The sequence below is a fragment of the Furipterus horrens genome, unplaced genomic scaffold, assembly GCF_987537825.1.
Source record: "Furipterus horrens unplaced genomic scaffold, mFurHor1.1.pri manual_scaffold_9, whole genome shotgun sequence".
Classification (NCBI taxonomy): Eukaryota; Metazoa; Chordata; class Mammalia; order Chiroptera; family Furipteridae; genus Furipterus; species Furipterus horrens.
Genome location: NW_028327179.1, coordinates 49,471,721 through 49,487,429, shown reverse-complemented (window position 1 = coordinate 49,487,429; position 15,709 = coordinate 49,471,721). Strand labels below are relative to the sequence as shown.

The following is a 15,709-nucleotide window of genomic DNA, read 5'->3' as shown; positions in this document are numbered from 1 at the left end:
GAATACTATGTAGCAGAGAGAAAGAAGGAACTCCTGCCATTTGCGACAACATGGATGGAACTAGAGAGAATTATGCTTAGTGAAATAAGCCAGGCAAAGAAAGAAAAATACCATATGATATCACCTAATACAGGAAACTAAAGAGCAACACAAACAAACGAACTAAATAGGACAAAGAGCAGAATAGCGGTCAATAGTAGGGAGGCAGGAGGGAGAGAAGGGGGATAAGGAAGGGAAGGGTTTAGTCAAGGAACGTGTATAAGTGACTCATGGACATGGAAAACGGGGAGGGATATGATTGTGGGAGAGGGGGTGGGCTGGGTGGGGGGGAAAATGGAACAACTAATTGAAAAACCAAAAAATAAAAGATAAAAATAAATTTTTTTTTCTGTTCTAACAATACAAACTGTTAATGAAGTTAGAAACATACATCAAGCTTTTGGATAATGAAAGGCCTTCTATGTTTATAAATACTGGAAGAAGTTATAAAGGAAATGATCGTTAGGTATAAATAGAAATGACAATGCTTTTAAAAACATAAGTTCGTCTCCAGCAGCTGAGAAAGCATTAGCATCAAATATGAATGACTGAGAGGCAGCATATGAGCACAGGCTGAGGAGTTGGCTGCCTGAGTTGAAGCCTGACTTGTCCAGGACTTTGACAGATTGCAGTGGTTGGTTACTTAACCTCTCTATGCCTCATTTTCCTCATCTGTAAAGTGGAGAAAACAATAGTACTTTCCTCATGGGATGACTGAAAAGAATAACTTATAAATCATGCCTGATACATAGTAAATGCTCAGTAGATGTTAACAGCTAGTCATTATAGTAAAAAGATTCACACAGACTGAAGAAAAGCTGACAACTTCTTGCTCCACAGATAAGGGGTAAACGATAGAAACAAAAAAGAATTCTTGAGCACAAGTGATAATTATAGTCTTAAATAATTACATCTAGTGCTGATGGGGCTATAGTGGAAAGGATGTTCACATAGGAGTATGAAGTGGTTTAACTTTAGAAGGGAACTTGTTCCTACATTTTCAGTCACTAATTTCACTTCTGTAAATACATCCTCAGAATAAAAAAGTACTAAATGTGAAAGAATACTTCTCTACAAATGTTAAGTTAGGATTTTTAATAATAATGAAAAAATTGAAGCAATCTAAATATTCAGCAGTTGGAAATAGTTAAGTTATGGTAAATCTGCTTGAAATGCTGTACTAAGCACTAGCAATCATTTTAAAAATTTTTTGAAGTTTGTAATAGCATGGACAATGCAAATGCTCTAATGGTAAGTTGAAAAACAGAATATAAATTGGTATATATATGATTAGACCTAAAATTTTTGAAGCATATGCTTAAGGGGAAAAAAAGTATGTGCAAAGACACTAAAATTTTAACAGTAATTATCTTCAGGTGCTGGCATGTTAGCCATTTAAAATAGTTCTTTGTTTCTTTAATTTCCACATTTAATATAAGCTTATATTTTACCATAGGAAAAAATATTTTTAAATTAGCATTATGATTTTAGAAATTGGTCTGTTTAACTCGTCTTTACTTTTAGTTTTGATATCTAAAGTAACATATTATCTAAATCTGGCTTCTTTTATAGATAAAGCAATGGTTTTAAAGCATCACCCAGACAAACGGAAAGCAGCAGGTGAACCTATAAAAGAAGGAGATAATGACTACTTCACTTGCATAACTAAAGGTAGGAAAATATTTTAAGAGTCAGGAATTTCGAATCATGATGATTATTAATTTCTGGGGTTGGGTTTCCAGTGGTACTGTACTTCATTTAACTATATCATGCATATTAAAAACATTTTTAGTCACATCTTGTTATTTCTGGTTATCTTTTCTGCAGCCTCATTACACAAAGTGAGGTTCTCCCAGCTACATCAGCAACACCTGGCAGCTTGTCAGGAATGCAGAAGCTCAGGCCCCACACCAGACCTACTGAATCAGAATCTGTATTTTAACTAGATCACCAGGTGATTTTTTTTTTTTTTGTAATGCAGATCTCCATCCTGTAGATCTGAGCAAGTTCCTTGGGTTCTGCAGTTCTTTTATTTTTATTTTTTAATCTTTTATCCTTACTGAAGAACATTTTTTTCATTGCTGTTAAGAGAGAAAGGGAAAGAAGAAGGGAGAGAGAGAGAAACAATGATGCGAGAGGGAAGCATCGATTGCTTGCTTCCGCACCTGGACTGAGACTGAATCTACAACCTAGTATGTGTCCTGACTAGGAATCGAACCTGGAACCCTTCAGTTACAGGACAACGCTCCAACCAACTGAGCCACAGTGGCCAGGGCACCAGGTGATTCTTAGGAGAAGCTCATCCTAGAGTTAATTTATATGTGTTACTTCCAATGATGAGAATACTAAGATCTTTCTCCATTTCAGGTATTAATACTTTATGGGACTAAACTCTTCCTCAGGTGTTTTGCTGATTTATATCAAGAAGTTGTTTACATCCTAATATAGGACCCATGACTGTTTATTGCTATTTACATAGCCATATTACATATTTACATAGCCTCATTAAGCAGATTAATATAGCTACCACCATTTCTAAATGTTTCCTCAAATGTGATTTACATTTCAATGCTAATTGTTAAAAATTTGTATACACACCTTTTAAACTCATTCTTAGTGGCTCACTCTTACACAACGCTCAAGATGCCTTAAGATCCTTTGATCTTTCACAACCTCGGGATCTAACAGTTAATTTTCTAACAATTCCTTTTTCTTCGGGGATGAGAATTTTTTTAATAACTTTTTTATTTTTTAATTACACTTAACATACAGTATTATATTTTTGTTGTATAGCCAGAGACTAGACATTTATATAACTTACAAAGTGATTATCCTGATAGGTCTAGTACCTATCTGATACTATACATAGTTATTACAATATTATTAACTATATTACCTATGCTCTACTTGACGTCTTCCTGACTTTTCTGTACTTCTTAATCCCTCCATCTTTTTCACCAGTCTCACTAATCCCTTTCCCATCTGCCAACCATCAGAATGTTCTTTGTACCTGAGTGTGTTTCTCTTCTGCTTGTTTGTTTATTTTGGTTTTTAGATTTCACATATAAGTGAAATCATATGGCATTTGTCTTTCTCTGTCTGATTTATTTCACTCAGCACAACACCCTCTAGGATCATACATGTTGCAGCTGGCAAGATTTCTTCCTTCCTTCCTTCCTTCCTTCCTTCTTTATGGCTAAGTAATTCTATTGTACATGTACACTACTTCTTTATCCATTCATCTACTGATGGACATTTAGGTTGCTCCCATATCTTGACTATTGTAAATAATGTTGCAGTGAACATATGGATATATATGTCTTTTCAATTTAGTATTTTGGATTTCTTTGGATAAATACCCAGAAGTGAAATTACTGGGCCCTTTGTTGTCTCTTGTTATAGTTTTTGTTTTAAAGTTATTTTGTCTGTTCTAAGTATTGTTACTCAAGCTGTTTTTTTTGTTTGTTTGTTTTTTTCCATTTTCATGAAATACTTTTATCCATTGCTTTACTTTCAGTCTGTGTGTCTTTTGATCTGAAGTGATTCTCTAGGGACAGCATATGTAAAGGTCTTGTTTTGTTATCCATTCAGCCACCATTATGAGTATGTCTTGATTAAAGCGTTTAATCCATTTGCATTTAAAGTAACTATTGATAGATATGTATTTATTGCCATTTCATTATTCATATTTTTAATGTTTTTTTTTTCTTCTCTTCTTAAAGAAGAGCCATTGACACTTCTTGGTATACTGGTTTGGTGGAGATGAATTCCTTTAGCTTTTTCTTGTTTGGGAAGCTCTTTATCTGCCCTTCCATTCTAAATGATAGCTTTGCTGGGTAGAGTAAACTTGGTTCTGGGTCCTTGCTTTTCATCACTTTGAAAATTTGGTGGCACTCCCTTCTGACCCACAGAGTTTGAGAAATCAGCTGACAGTTTTATGGGAGCTCCCCTGTAGGAAACTAACTGCTTTTCTCTCACTGCTTTTAAGATTGTCTTCAACCTTTGGCACTGTAATTATGCAATGTCTTAGTATGGACTTCCTTGGCTTCATCTTGTTTGGGACTCTGCATTTCCTGGACTTGTATATCTTTTTCCTTCACGAGGGTAGGAAAGTTTCCTGTCATTTTTAAAAATAGGTTTTCAAGTCTTGCTCTCTCTCCTTCCAGCGCCCACATGATGTGAATGTTGGTATGCTTGAAGTTGTCCCAGAGGCTCCTTATACTCTCCTCATTTTTTGGATTCTTTTTTGTTTTTGCTGTTCTGATTGGGTGTTTTCTGCTTCCTTATAGTTGAAATTGCTGATATGAGCCTCTGCTTCATCTACTCTACTGTTTCTTTAAGATTTTATTTATTTATTTTTAGAGAGAAGGGAAGAGAAAGAGAAAGACAGGAAGAGAAACATCAATGTGAGAGAGAAATATCGATGGGTTGTATCTTATACAATCCCTGACCAGGGAATGAACCCGCAACCCAGGCATGTGCCCTTATCAGGAATTGAATCAGCGACCTTTTGCTTTGTGGGACAGTGCCCAATCAACTGAGCCACACTGGTCACGGCCATCTACTGTCATGTTAATTTCCTGTAATGTATTCTTTATTTCAGTTAATGTATTCTTTATTGCTGACTGGTTCTTTTTTGTGTTCTTTCTCCATTTTTATGTTTACTATTTCTTTGTCGTTAAAGTTCTCACTAAGTTCATTGAGCATCCTTATAACCAGTGTTTTGACTTCTGCATCTAGTTGATTGCTTGTCTTCATTTTATTTAGTGCTTTTTCTGGAGTCTTGTTTTGTTCTTTCACTTGGTACATGTTTCTTTGTCGCCTCATTTTGGCTGCCTCCCTGTGTTTGTTTCTTTGTATTAGGTAGAGCTGCTACTTGTCCTGGTGTTGGTAGAATGGTTTTATGTATTAGGTGTCCTGTAGGGCCTAATGGCATAGCCTCTTGGGTCACCTGAGCTGGGTACTCCAGGTTCATGACCCATATGGGCTGTGTGTACCCTCCTATTGTAGTTGAGCCTTGATTGCTCTTGGAAAATCAATGGGAGGAATTTACCTCCATCTCAGTCGACTTCTATGACTGGCCATGACCACCATGGAGGATCTTCTGTTCAAGGATTGACTCTACAGAGCAGGACTGGCCAGCAGGACTCTGGTGCCTGAAGAGTTTACCCTTGAGTGTGTCATTCATGGAGGTGGTTGGGTGGTGCTTCAGCATGGTCTGAAGCTGTCCACCAGGTTAATTGGTTTTGGGGCCTCCTGGGAGGTGCAGACCAAGGTCAGCTGCCACTTGTGTCTTATCCAGGGCCACCCAGCATGCTACAAAGTGATCTGTAGATGGCTGCTGGGCTTAGAGGTGCTGGGAAAGACCAAGCTGTGAGTGTACTAAAGTCAGCCTAGGACCACTTAGCAATGTGTACAAGGCATGCGGAGGCTAGATTTGGCTTGTTTAGGGGTTTGTGATGTTTTGAGAGCTTTTAGGAAAGTCTGAAGCATGAGCCAAGACAAGACAAGCAGTTTATATGGAAAAGCCACTGGAAACAACTTGGGTGGGCCTGCAATTTGGGTAGGGCAGGGTCTTAGGGGATCACCAGGGTAGGACAAACAGTGTTTCCAGATTGATGGATATTCAGATATGGTGCCTGCCTGCTGACTGTGGGGAGAAGCCTCTGCCACTCTTCTGTCTGGGAGAAAGCTGCTCAGAGCAAGTGAATCTTTATAAGACCATGTGTGGGCCCTTTAAGAGGAACTGCTTAGGACTCCCGAAGCCCAGAAGTTATGAGGACTTCTTTTTCTGGCACTAGAACACTGGGCTGGGGGGCCTGGTGTGGAGCTGGGACCCCTCATATCACTGAGGGGACCTCCACAGCTGAGATACTTCTCCCAATTTTTATCCATCACACATGAGTGTGGGACCAGCCCATTCGGAGTCTCTATCCCTCCTACCTGTCTCAATGTGGCTTCTTTATACCCTTAGATATAGGACTTCTGTTCAGCTAGATTTCAGGCTTCTGAATGATGGTTGTTTTGTAACTTAGTTGTAATTTTGGTGTGGTTGTGGGAGAATGTGAGATTGTATTTACCTACACCCCTATCTTGACCAGAAACCAAGCGATGAGTATTTAACTATTGTTTTGTCATTTGCTTTCCAGAAGAGCCACTTAAAGAAGTCCAATGATATGCAGTAGTGCTAGAGTTTTCATTACCTAGACATTTCTACTCCCCAAGCACACAAAATTTTTAAATATTAAAAAATAACTTTTTTTAAAGGAAGGAGTTTATTTTCTCGCAGGAAAAAAAATGTCACAGTAATGTAACCTCATCATTTTTCCTCAGCTTATGAAATGTTATCTGATCCAGTGAAAAGACGAGCATTTAACAGTATAGATCCTACTTTTGATAACTCAGTTCCTTCTAAAAGTGAAGCAAAGGACAATTTCTTCGAAGTGTTTTCCCCAGTGTTTGAAAGGAACTCCAGGTGAGTTAAGGCATCCCCTTGTGATCATTATGTTCTGTTACACTGATTTGCACCCCTTTTCATCTCATGGCACACATAAACTAATTACTAAAATCCTGCAGCACACACACAAAAATTTTTTTTTTGCCGATCTGACAAAAAATATAAGTATAATTTTGATTAATTCACACCAGATTGTTATTGTTGAAGTGGCTGTTGTCATTTTTTAATTTGACTAAACCTAAGGGAAAAGAGGTCAGTGCCCTTGGCTTAAATAGTCCGATATCATATATTTTAAAAATTCTTGTGGCACACTGGTTGAAAATCACTGCGCTGTTGGCCTGCTTCTTACAGTCTTCAGGTTCCTCGTTTTGCTCTGTAAACAGAAGTTTATCTTTCCATAGTGAAATTCTTTTATAACTCATAGTATGTTTTCTTTTAAGCTTCTTTTGAGTGACAGAACGGACTTTATGTAGTGTGATACTGATATAAGTCTCAGGAATTTCTTCTTTTTTTTGCTTCTCCTTTATTATTAATGGGTAAATTACTCAATTTGGCCCATTATCATTTGAAAAAAAAGCTTTTTTTGTTTGTTTGTTTTTAACATTATGAGGTTCTCTGACAAAGGATGATTTATGTTTAAGATTAAAACATATGTAATTTATTTCATTTAAATCAGTTTTTACATAAGGTGTACCAGTATTCTGAATTTTTTGGTTCCATCTGCATTGAAAAGTTTGTATAGAGTACATCTTGACTGCACATTGGAATCACTTGGAGAGTGTGAAAAATTCCTGATACCTGGGTTCCATCTAATCTGATTGTGATCTAATTGTGATTTCGATGAAATAGTTTTGGAATTCATATAGCGTTTTTTATGTTCCAGGTGATTCTAATGTGCAACGAAGTTTGAGAACCACTTTGATTAGCCATTTGGTGTGGCCTAATATTTCCTCCAGTGTTTCTCCTCACATTTGTTTTTTAACAGTGTTGATGGTGGTAAAAGAGAGAAAAGAAAAGTAGTGTATTGTTTTTTGTGGAAAGGTTTTATAGAGTGGGAAATGTGTCAGCCTTAGGATCCTTTCACTATGTGATGTATGTGATGGGTGAAGTACTGAACCTAAAAGTTGTGTCTCTTAGGGAGCAAGTAGTGGTAATGAGGGGGTAGAAATCTGTTTCCTCTGTGGGTATTAATGATTTTTTGAAAGCCTCTGCCTACATAGGTTACTGCTATACTGCCTATTTACAGGCAGGAGCAAGTGAACTTGGGAAAGGAGGCTTAGTGCCTATTTTTCCTAGCCCACCTTTGGCAGCTACTACTATGCTATACTTTATAGAATTGAAGATAACCCGATGGTTAAAACACCATTTCATTATTTTCCCTCCCATCCCCATCGACCTTTGTCCTCTGTTGCACCTACATTGTTCAGTATCTCCTAATCTTCCAGCTCCATCTCTTAGTCATAGAGGATCTAGGAAGGGAGATTTAGGGAATCAATAAAAACTGTTGTTTTTAATAAATTCATTTGTCCATTGAACTTTTGTACCAAATTTTTGAATTGAATTTTTCTTTCTTTTAATATTTCAGATGGTCAAATAAAAAAAATGTCCCTAAACTAGGTGATATGAATTCATCATTTGAAGATGTAGATGCATTTTATTCTTTCTGGTAAGTGAATACACTGATTTTATGATGCTGCCATTTTTTTAAAAAAGAAGAAATATTCAATAAGTGCTTGATTGACTGTTCATAAATCAAGGGATGGGAGAACCTTCACTGAGCAAAAGCGCTTTTTCAGAAATTAATAATATTTTCACATAACACTGTACTACCTCCTATGTCACTTTTAGAATTTTTTTAAATGTCTTGTATTGATCAGATTTCTAGATATCAAGCACACTATAGTGGTAAAAAATGGAAATTGAGTGATTTGAATTGAGTAAATATAAATACATCTTCACTTAGCTATCTTGCTGTTAAAAGTACTTGGGTACATGTGGAGGAAACAGTACTATTTGTCTCTATAACTAATTTCTTAATTTTTAATAAGCAATATTTAATGTTTATATGTGCTATATTTTCTCATTAAGTATGTGGTAAATTAAAATCACTATAAAACAAAAATAATTAAATTTAGCTCTATCAGTTGTAGTTGCTTTTACCCTCAGAGGATACAAACCAGAGATAAAAATAACCACTACTATGGTTACTTTAAGACTTGACAGACTAGTGAAGATGAAGGCAGGGAAAACTTAAGTCCCTAGCAAGAGAGAAACCTAACATAAGAGATAGCAAGGAGGTAAGATTTTGAGCAGTGGAAATGATAAATATATTTTAGATTTTCATACAAATACAGTGTCTAGTCCTGGCTGCTGTGACTCAGTGGATTGAACATCGGCCTGCAAGCCAAGTGTCGCTGGTTCGATTCCCAGTCAGGGCACATTACCAGGTTGCACATCAGGTCCCCAGTTGGGGGCGTGAGTGAGAGGCAACCACACAGTGATGTTTCTCTCTCTCTCTTTCTCTTTTCCCCTCTCTCTAAAAATAAACAAATAAATAAAAGATCATTAAAAAAAAAATACAGTGTCATTAAAAAAAGAAGACAGACTTGAGCATAGTGTTAATTCAGTACCAAAAGGGAGTGGAAGGATCTATTAAAATAAACTCATTCACTTGCCATTAATGTTTTTAAAGTTTTATATCTCTAAGTTAATTTTAAAGAGTTGATTTGTTTTTGTTTGATTTTACTTTATTTCTGTCTATAGGTATAATTTTGATTCTTGGAGAGAATTTTCTTATTTAGATGAAGAAGAAAAAGAAAAAGCAGAATGGTATGTATATAAATCATTAACGAATGAAAATATAGAGTTGGCTTTTTGGTATTTGTAATGATGTAAAAATATACTACATATATTTCTTTTATATTTTCTCTTTGTGTATTCCTTTTAATGAGTTTTTGATATTTTGAGACCCTCTTCTCACAAGTTAAGTTGGATGAGGCCAGTAGTCTGTTAAGATATACTTAAGAAAATGCCAAGGAATAGAATTGTCCAAAAAGTCAATTCAGCAAATTCTTTTTCTTCTGGTTGCTTAACTTACATTTTATTTTAGTTTTCTTTGAGAAATTTGTTTGACATAAATATTCCAAAAATATTAACCCAAATTAATTGTAAGTAGAATCACACTTTATTATAAATAGTGGTATAGCATTATAATCTTCTCAGACATTATTTACATATAAATTTGTATTACATGTTTAGTCACTTATGAGCAACTTTTTGTTTCCAATATTTTCTATTTTACAGTCGTGATGAGAGGAGATGGATTGAAAAGCAGAACAGAGCAACAAGGGCGCAAAGAAAAAAAGAAGAAATGAACAGAATAAGAACATTAGTTGGTAAGTATAATTGATTTGTTTAAGTTCTTTAATTAATTGTTAGAAATTCAAAAGATTAACTTTTTTTCTGGTAGACAATGCATATAGCTGTGATCCAAGAATAAAAAAATTTAAGGAAGAAGAGAAGGCCAAAAAAGAAGCAGAAAAGAAAGCAAAAGCAGAAGCAAAACGGAAGGAGCAAGAAGCTAAAGAAAAAGTAAGATGACATTTGATGAAGTTGGACTTGAAATGCTCATAAAATCTTTAATTTTCAGATCTAGTTGAAAAACTATAATCTGGAAGCAGAGAATTAGATGCTACAATGAATGAATTATGACAAGTTGGTAAAATTGATAGATGGATTTTCCTTACCAATAAGTTTTTTAAAGACTTTTTAACATTATTTATTTATTTATTTTTAGAGAGAGGGGAAAGGAAGGAGAAATAGAGGGAGATAAACATCAATCTGTAGTTGCCTCTCATGCACCCCCAACTGGGGACCTGGCCCACAACCCAGGCATGTGCCCTAAGTGGGAATCAAACCAGGGACCCTTTGTTTTACAGGCTGGCACTCAGTCCACTGAGCCACACTGACAAGAGCCCTTACCAGTAAATTCTTGAGCAAAAACATGATGTCATGTAAATTCCTTTAATACCATGCTTATTTCTAATATGTCTTTTTTATTCTAAAAAGTATTTGTAGAACTTTACCAGCTGCTTTCCCAGTTCACTTTCAATCGTCAATAAGTTTGATGTATCATCTTTATTTCTAATTTAATTTATTAAAAGATTGAATTTTTGAATAAGATTATAAGAGCATTTAGGAATTCTAATTTTCTTATTAAAATGATTTTATTTCCCATTTTAAAGCAAAGACAAGCTGAATTAGAAGCTGCTCGATTAGCTAAAGAGAAAGAAGAAGAGGAAGTTAGACAACAAGCATTATTGGCAAAGAAGGAAAAAGATATCCAGAAAAAAGCCATAAAAAAGGAAAGGCAAAAGCTTCGAAACTCATGCAAGGTATGTCAGACTGAACAAACTAGATAACAAGGAAATGAATTTGCTGATTAAACTTCAAAATATTTTCTTATATCATGCAAATATAATTAAACTATTAGACACATTTTATCTCAAAATGTAAATGTTTTCAAATTCACTTTTTTAACATTTTACACATACATATTTCATATATATATATGTCATGCCATTTCAAAGCTAAGAAACTTGTTTAATATTCTAATATTTGGTCTGTATTCTGGCCTCCTTGATTATCTCAGCAATGTCTTTTTATAGTTGATTTATTCAAGTTAGGATCTAAATAAGATATTTACAAGGTTTCAGTTTTGTGCCTCCTAGTTGTGTCTGTAACAGGCCCCCCGGTCATCACCGTCTTTTCCCACTTACCTCATTGCCATTCATTTGTTAGAGAAACCTTATCATTGGTTCTTATAATGTGCCACAATTTGCTTTTGGTTGGTTGCTTCCTTAATTGTGCAAAATTAATTCTTACCTTAGAAAAAGTTATTTTCGAAGTTAAACCTTGGTGTTTTTAAGGATTTAAAAGCTTTTATTTTTATCTAAAGGATATCATTTGGATGAGTACTGATAGTTTGCATTCAGATGCATTTTTCACTTAAAAATATTTATCAAAAAACCCAAAAGTTTTCAAATGTAGTTTTGCCCAAGAGCTGTTCTTACACTTAAACTGTTAAGAGTCAAAGACTAGTATTGTTCCTTATCAGAAAATATAAAATATTTTCCTCAGGTTTTACCTAGAAAATTTTCTTGAGAAGGATGCAGTCTCTCATAGTGGTAAAGAGCATTGGCTCAGGGCAAGCTGCCTGGGTTTGAAGTCATTCTCTACTTACTATCTGTGGCCTTCAGGATATTGCTCAAACCCCTTTATTCCTTAATTTCTTCACCTACACAGTACCTGAAATAATATCTAGTGATCATTGACATGTAATGCTTGGCGCATTTGGCATATAATGTGAAATCAATAAAGAAATTGTAAAGCCCAACTAGAAAATAAAAAGCTTGAATAGTTTTTAGAGATAATGCACAAATTAGGTTAAAAGTTAGTTCTGGCACTTGGTAACTTTTATTGCCCCTTTCAAGTGTGAGTTCAGTTATTCATTTATCAAATATTTGATGAGCACTCATGTGCCAAGCAGTTATAATTGATGTGGATATAATGATGACACAGTCCTTGCCTTGAAGGAATCTGCTGGTGAATGATGGAGAATGACAATAGCTATTTCTAACATCATAAGATGAGTAGAAGGATGAGAAGAGGCCAAAAAGGTAGTCAGGGAAGACTTTCTGGATCTAGTAGGATTTAGTCAGGTAAAGCAGAATGTGTATGGGATTAGCAATGACAGATCAAAGAGCATTGAGAGTATGCAGAGTTCCAGAGGAGTGGGGTCTAATGAGCCAGAGGCAGCTCAAGAGGTAAGGAGGAGCCAGGTCTTAAAGGACAGTATATGTCTTGCTAGTTTAAATATGATCCTGAGTTGGTTTTGGTCAGGATGCTGAGAGAAGACTAGCGGTACAGAAACCAATTAGGAGTCTTTTGCCATAATCCAAGTGAGAGTATTATAGTATTATAGTAAGGTAGCAATGGTAGGAATAGAAAAAGGTAGATGAAATGAACCAACATTTAGGAAGCAGAATAGGCAGCTACCTGTTGGGTATCGATTATATATTGGCAGTAGTAGAGGAGGAGTAAATATTAATATATGTCCTGGTTTCTTGAATGGAATACGGACTGAGCAATAGTATAATTTAGTAAAATAGAAAACAAAGAGGGAAAAGCTAGAGGAGATAATGATTTCAGTTTGGGGCCTATTGAGCACAATGAGACACTCACAAGAAGATAAGTGATGGGGTGTATGGGTCTGGACTTCAAGAGTGGGATCACGCACATCTCAGTGGCACTAGGAACCTTGTGAGTAGATGAGATTGCCCAGGGAAATGTACAGTTGAGGAGGGTGGAGGATGCAACCCTGGAAATCTCCAATACTAAGGGTTTATACTGATAGAAGAAGAGGAGCCTGAGAGAAGTGACCCGTGTCAGACAGGTAGGAAGAAAATCAGTAGTGCTTTTGGAAGCATAGGGGAGTATGAAGAGTAAAAGACACATTAGAACCTTAGTGAGCGCCAGATTTCATGGATTAAGGAAGCAAAGAAAAGTGAGGATGGGAGATGTGTCAGCAGCATGGAAAGTACTTTCCAGTTTTTATACATCCAAATACATCACAGTGTTCCATTCTAAGCATAATCTTTAGTTAACAGAATCTTTCTAATACTTCCTATTCCTTGACACTGTACCATTTTCTTTAGTTTTAGTAAATTTTAAATTTCCAGTCTTGGTCAGGTGGCTCAATTAGTTGGAGCATTGTCCTGTACACAAAAAAGGTTGCAGGTTTGTTCCCAGGTCAGGGTGTGTATAGGAGGCAACCGATCAATGGTTCTCTCTCACATCGATGTCTCTGTCTCTGTCTCTGTCTCTCTTTCTCTCTCTCCCACTGCCCCCTTCCTCTCCCTCTAAAATGAATAAAACACATCCTTGGAAGAGGATTTAAAAATAATAAAATGTTCAGGAAATTTTATAGTTTGGCACACACTGCTTAAAACAGGCAGCTTAACAAAGGGATTTTAATTTGATTCATACAGAATTTGTTCTTATGTGGTTCTCAGAGGAATCATTCTGTCTTTTATAATATCCAAAGGTGTCCTGCACCGTCACTTGGTAATGTCGTTTTAATTTCTAGCAGGTCAGGTGGAGCCCTGGGAGATACCCTGGAAGTATGGTTATTGATGGTCAGAAGGCCACGTGTTCACCTCATGAACCTCTTGAGAACTTCATGCTTTTTAATTGTATTTATGGATGTATTTTTGAATGTCAGTAGATACAAGATGAAAATGTTTGTGTTTGTGCTTTTAGACCTGGAACCACTTTTCCGACAATGAGGCAGAGCGGGTTAAAATGATGGAAGAAGTGGAAAAACTTTGTGATCGCCTTGAATTAGCAAGGTATAACTACAGAACTAATACTGAAATCTTCTCCCGGGCTTAGGATAAAGTTTCATCCTTTTTTTCCCCTTAGTTTACAGTGCTTGAATGAAACACTCATATCATCTACAAAAGAAGTAGGAAAGGCTGCTCTGGAAAAACAGGTAATAGAAGAACCTATCACTTCTACTTGTATTTAGCATATATTTCTGCTTATTGTGCTTTCATCGAAGTATATGCCCACCTCACATGTAAGTTACTATGAGGGCAAAGGGGTCATTTCTCTTTGGATCCCGCACTCTGCTTTGCTTATAGTAAGTGGTATTATTGATTTAAATTGCATTTAGTGTGTATGGTTATAATGTATAATGTTTGGTGGTATCCTAGCACATTATTTATAGTTTTTTTTAATCATTCGTAGAAAAAATATTTTGACTATTCGTTGAGCATTTTTGTAGGATAGTAATATTTAGAACCAAAAGATATATTTATTCTGTCTAGTCTATGCCTTTTATTTTACAGATGACAAAACAGGCCTAGAAATTCAATTCAGTTCAACAAATATTAGTACCTACTATACATAGCACTGTGCCTAGGTGATTTGTAGAAATACCTAATGCTATGGCTGCCACCAAGGAGTTCAGGAACAATTATATTGAAGAGAAAAGGCCTAAGGACCAAAAGATGGAGGGGCCACAGTAAATGCAGTAGGTTAGACAGGAAGTGCCAACCCCCCAGGTTGGAGGAGGCAAGGAAGGCTCAACGGAGGGTTTGAGCCAGCTTGAATGGATGGACAGTGTGAAAATGAAGGTCAGGGCAATAGCGTGAATGGTAAAATACAGGTAGCAGTAGGAAGCTAGGGGGAGATGAAGTTGATTAGGAAACAAAGCACCAAGGTAAGCATGTTTTTAATACCATGGTGGCTAGTTTCCATTACTGCAGATCTTTGAGTTGGAAAGGGTTATCACTGCACATTAATCTGCCGTTGGTAGGTAGGATATATTAGTTAAGTGTAAGTGACTAGTTATAAGACGAGAAGGGTTAGACTGAGAGTGATGATGGGAATCATTGGAATTGTTGGGATTTGGTGACTGATTCTGAGGAATTGAAGTGAGGAAAGGAGTACAAAGTAACTCCCAGGAAAGCAGCCCACAGAAGCAACAAGGTCAAGTAAAGGTTTTCTTTTGTTACTGTGCATGTCTGATGATAGGTTGTGACATTATAAAGGGTAGAACTTCAAGTTAAAACAATGGCCACTTTATTATTCTGTTAACCTTTTTGTTGAAAAATAATTGAAATTATCTGCTGAAAGGATGGGTATGAGCTTAAAGAGAGGTTTGAAATGGCCTTGTGGGTGAATAACCCAATGACTGGAGACTTGACAAGTACATCCAAAGCAAATAGAAGTCATATGATATAAAATACAAGGTAGGTCAAGGGGAGGGGGTTTGGTTCTTGGTTCTTTGAGCAGAGCTTTACAGCCAAAAAGCCAGAATGAAAAGCTGATGCCGCCTTTGGGGTTGCCCTGGGTCATTATCAGGATAATACTGAGAGTTGAGACTCACAGGCCCCCGACAGAAAGGGAGTGTGGAGTACAAGATGCTCTTAAGTCCCTGACTTACCTATTATGTTTGTGTAGATAGAAGAAATAAACGAGCAAATTAAAAAAGAGAAAGAGGAAGCTGAGGCTCGTATGAGACAAGCATCTAAGAATGCAGAGAAATCATCTGGCGGAGGTGGAAATGGCAGCAAAAACTGGTCAGAAGATGATCTGCAATTACTAATTAAAGCTGTGAACCTCTTCCCTGCTGGAACAAATTCAAGG

The 15,709-nt window shown here is 36.3% G+C and overlaps 1 protein-coding gene across 2 annotated transcripts in view; it reads left to right on the top strand.

Moving 5' to 3' along the window:
- Window positions 1–15,709, top strand: part of DNAJC2 (DnaJ heat shock protein family (Hsp40) member C2) — a 38,297-nt gene that overhangs the window by 17,262 nt on the left and 5,326 nt on the right. For both annotated transcript variants that reach the window (XM_090287308.1, XM_090287309.1), the window contains exons 4-13: window positions 1,612–1,710; window positions 6,373–6,514; window positions 8,082–8,162; window positions 9,260–9,325; window positions 9,800–9,891; window positions 9,966–10,087; window positions 10,741–10,890; window positions 13,817–13,905; window positions 13,979–14,048; window positions 15,524–15,708. In XM_090287308.1, coding sequence (XP_090143434.1) covers window positions 1,612–1,710; window positions 6,373–6,514; window positions 8,082–8,162; window positions 9,260–9,325; window positions 9,800–9,891; window positions 9,966–10,087; window positions 10,741–10,890; window positions 13,817–13,905; window positions 13,979–14,048; window positions 15,524–15,708 — 1,096 coding nt within the window. The remainder of the gene's footprint in view (window positions 1–1,611; window positions 1,711–6,372; window positions 6,515–8,081; window positions 8,163–9,259; window positions 9,326–9,799; window positions 9,892–9,965; window positions 10,088–10,740; window positions 10,891–13,816; window positions 13,906–13,978; window positions 14,049–15,523; window position 15,709) is intronic.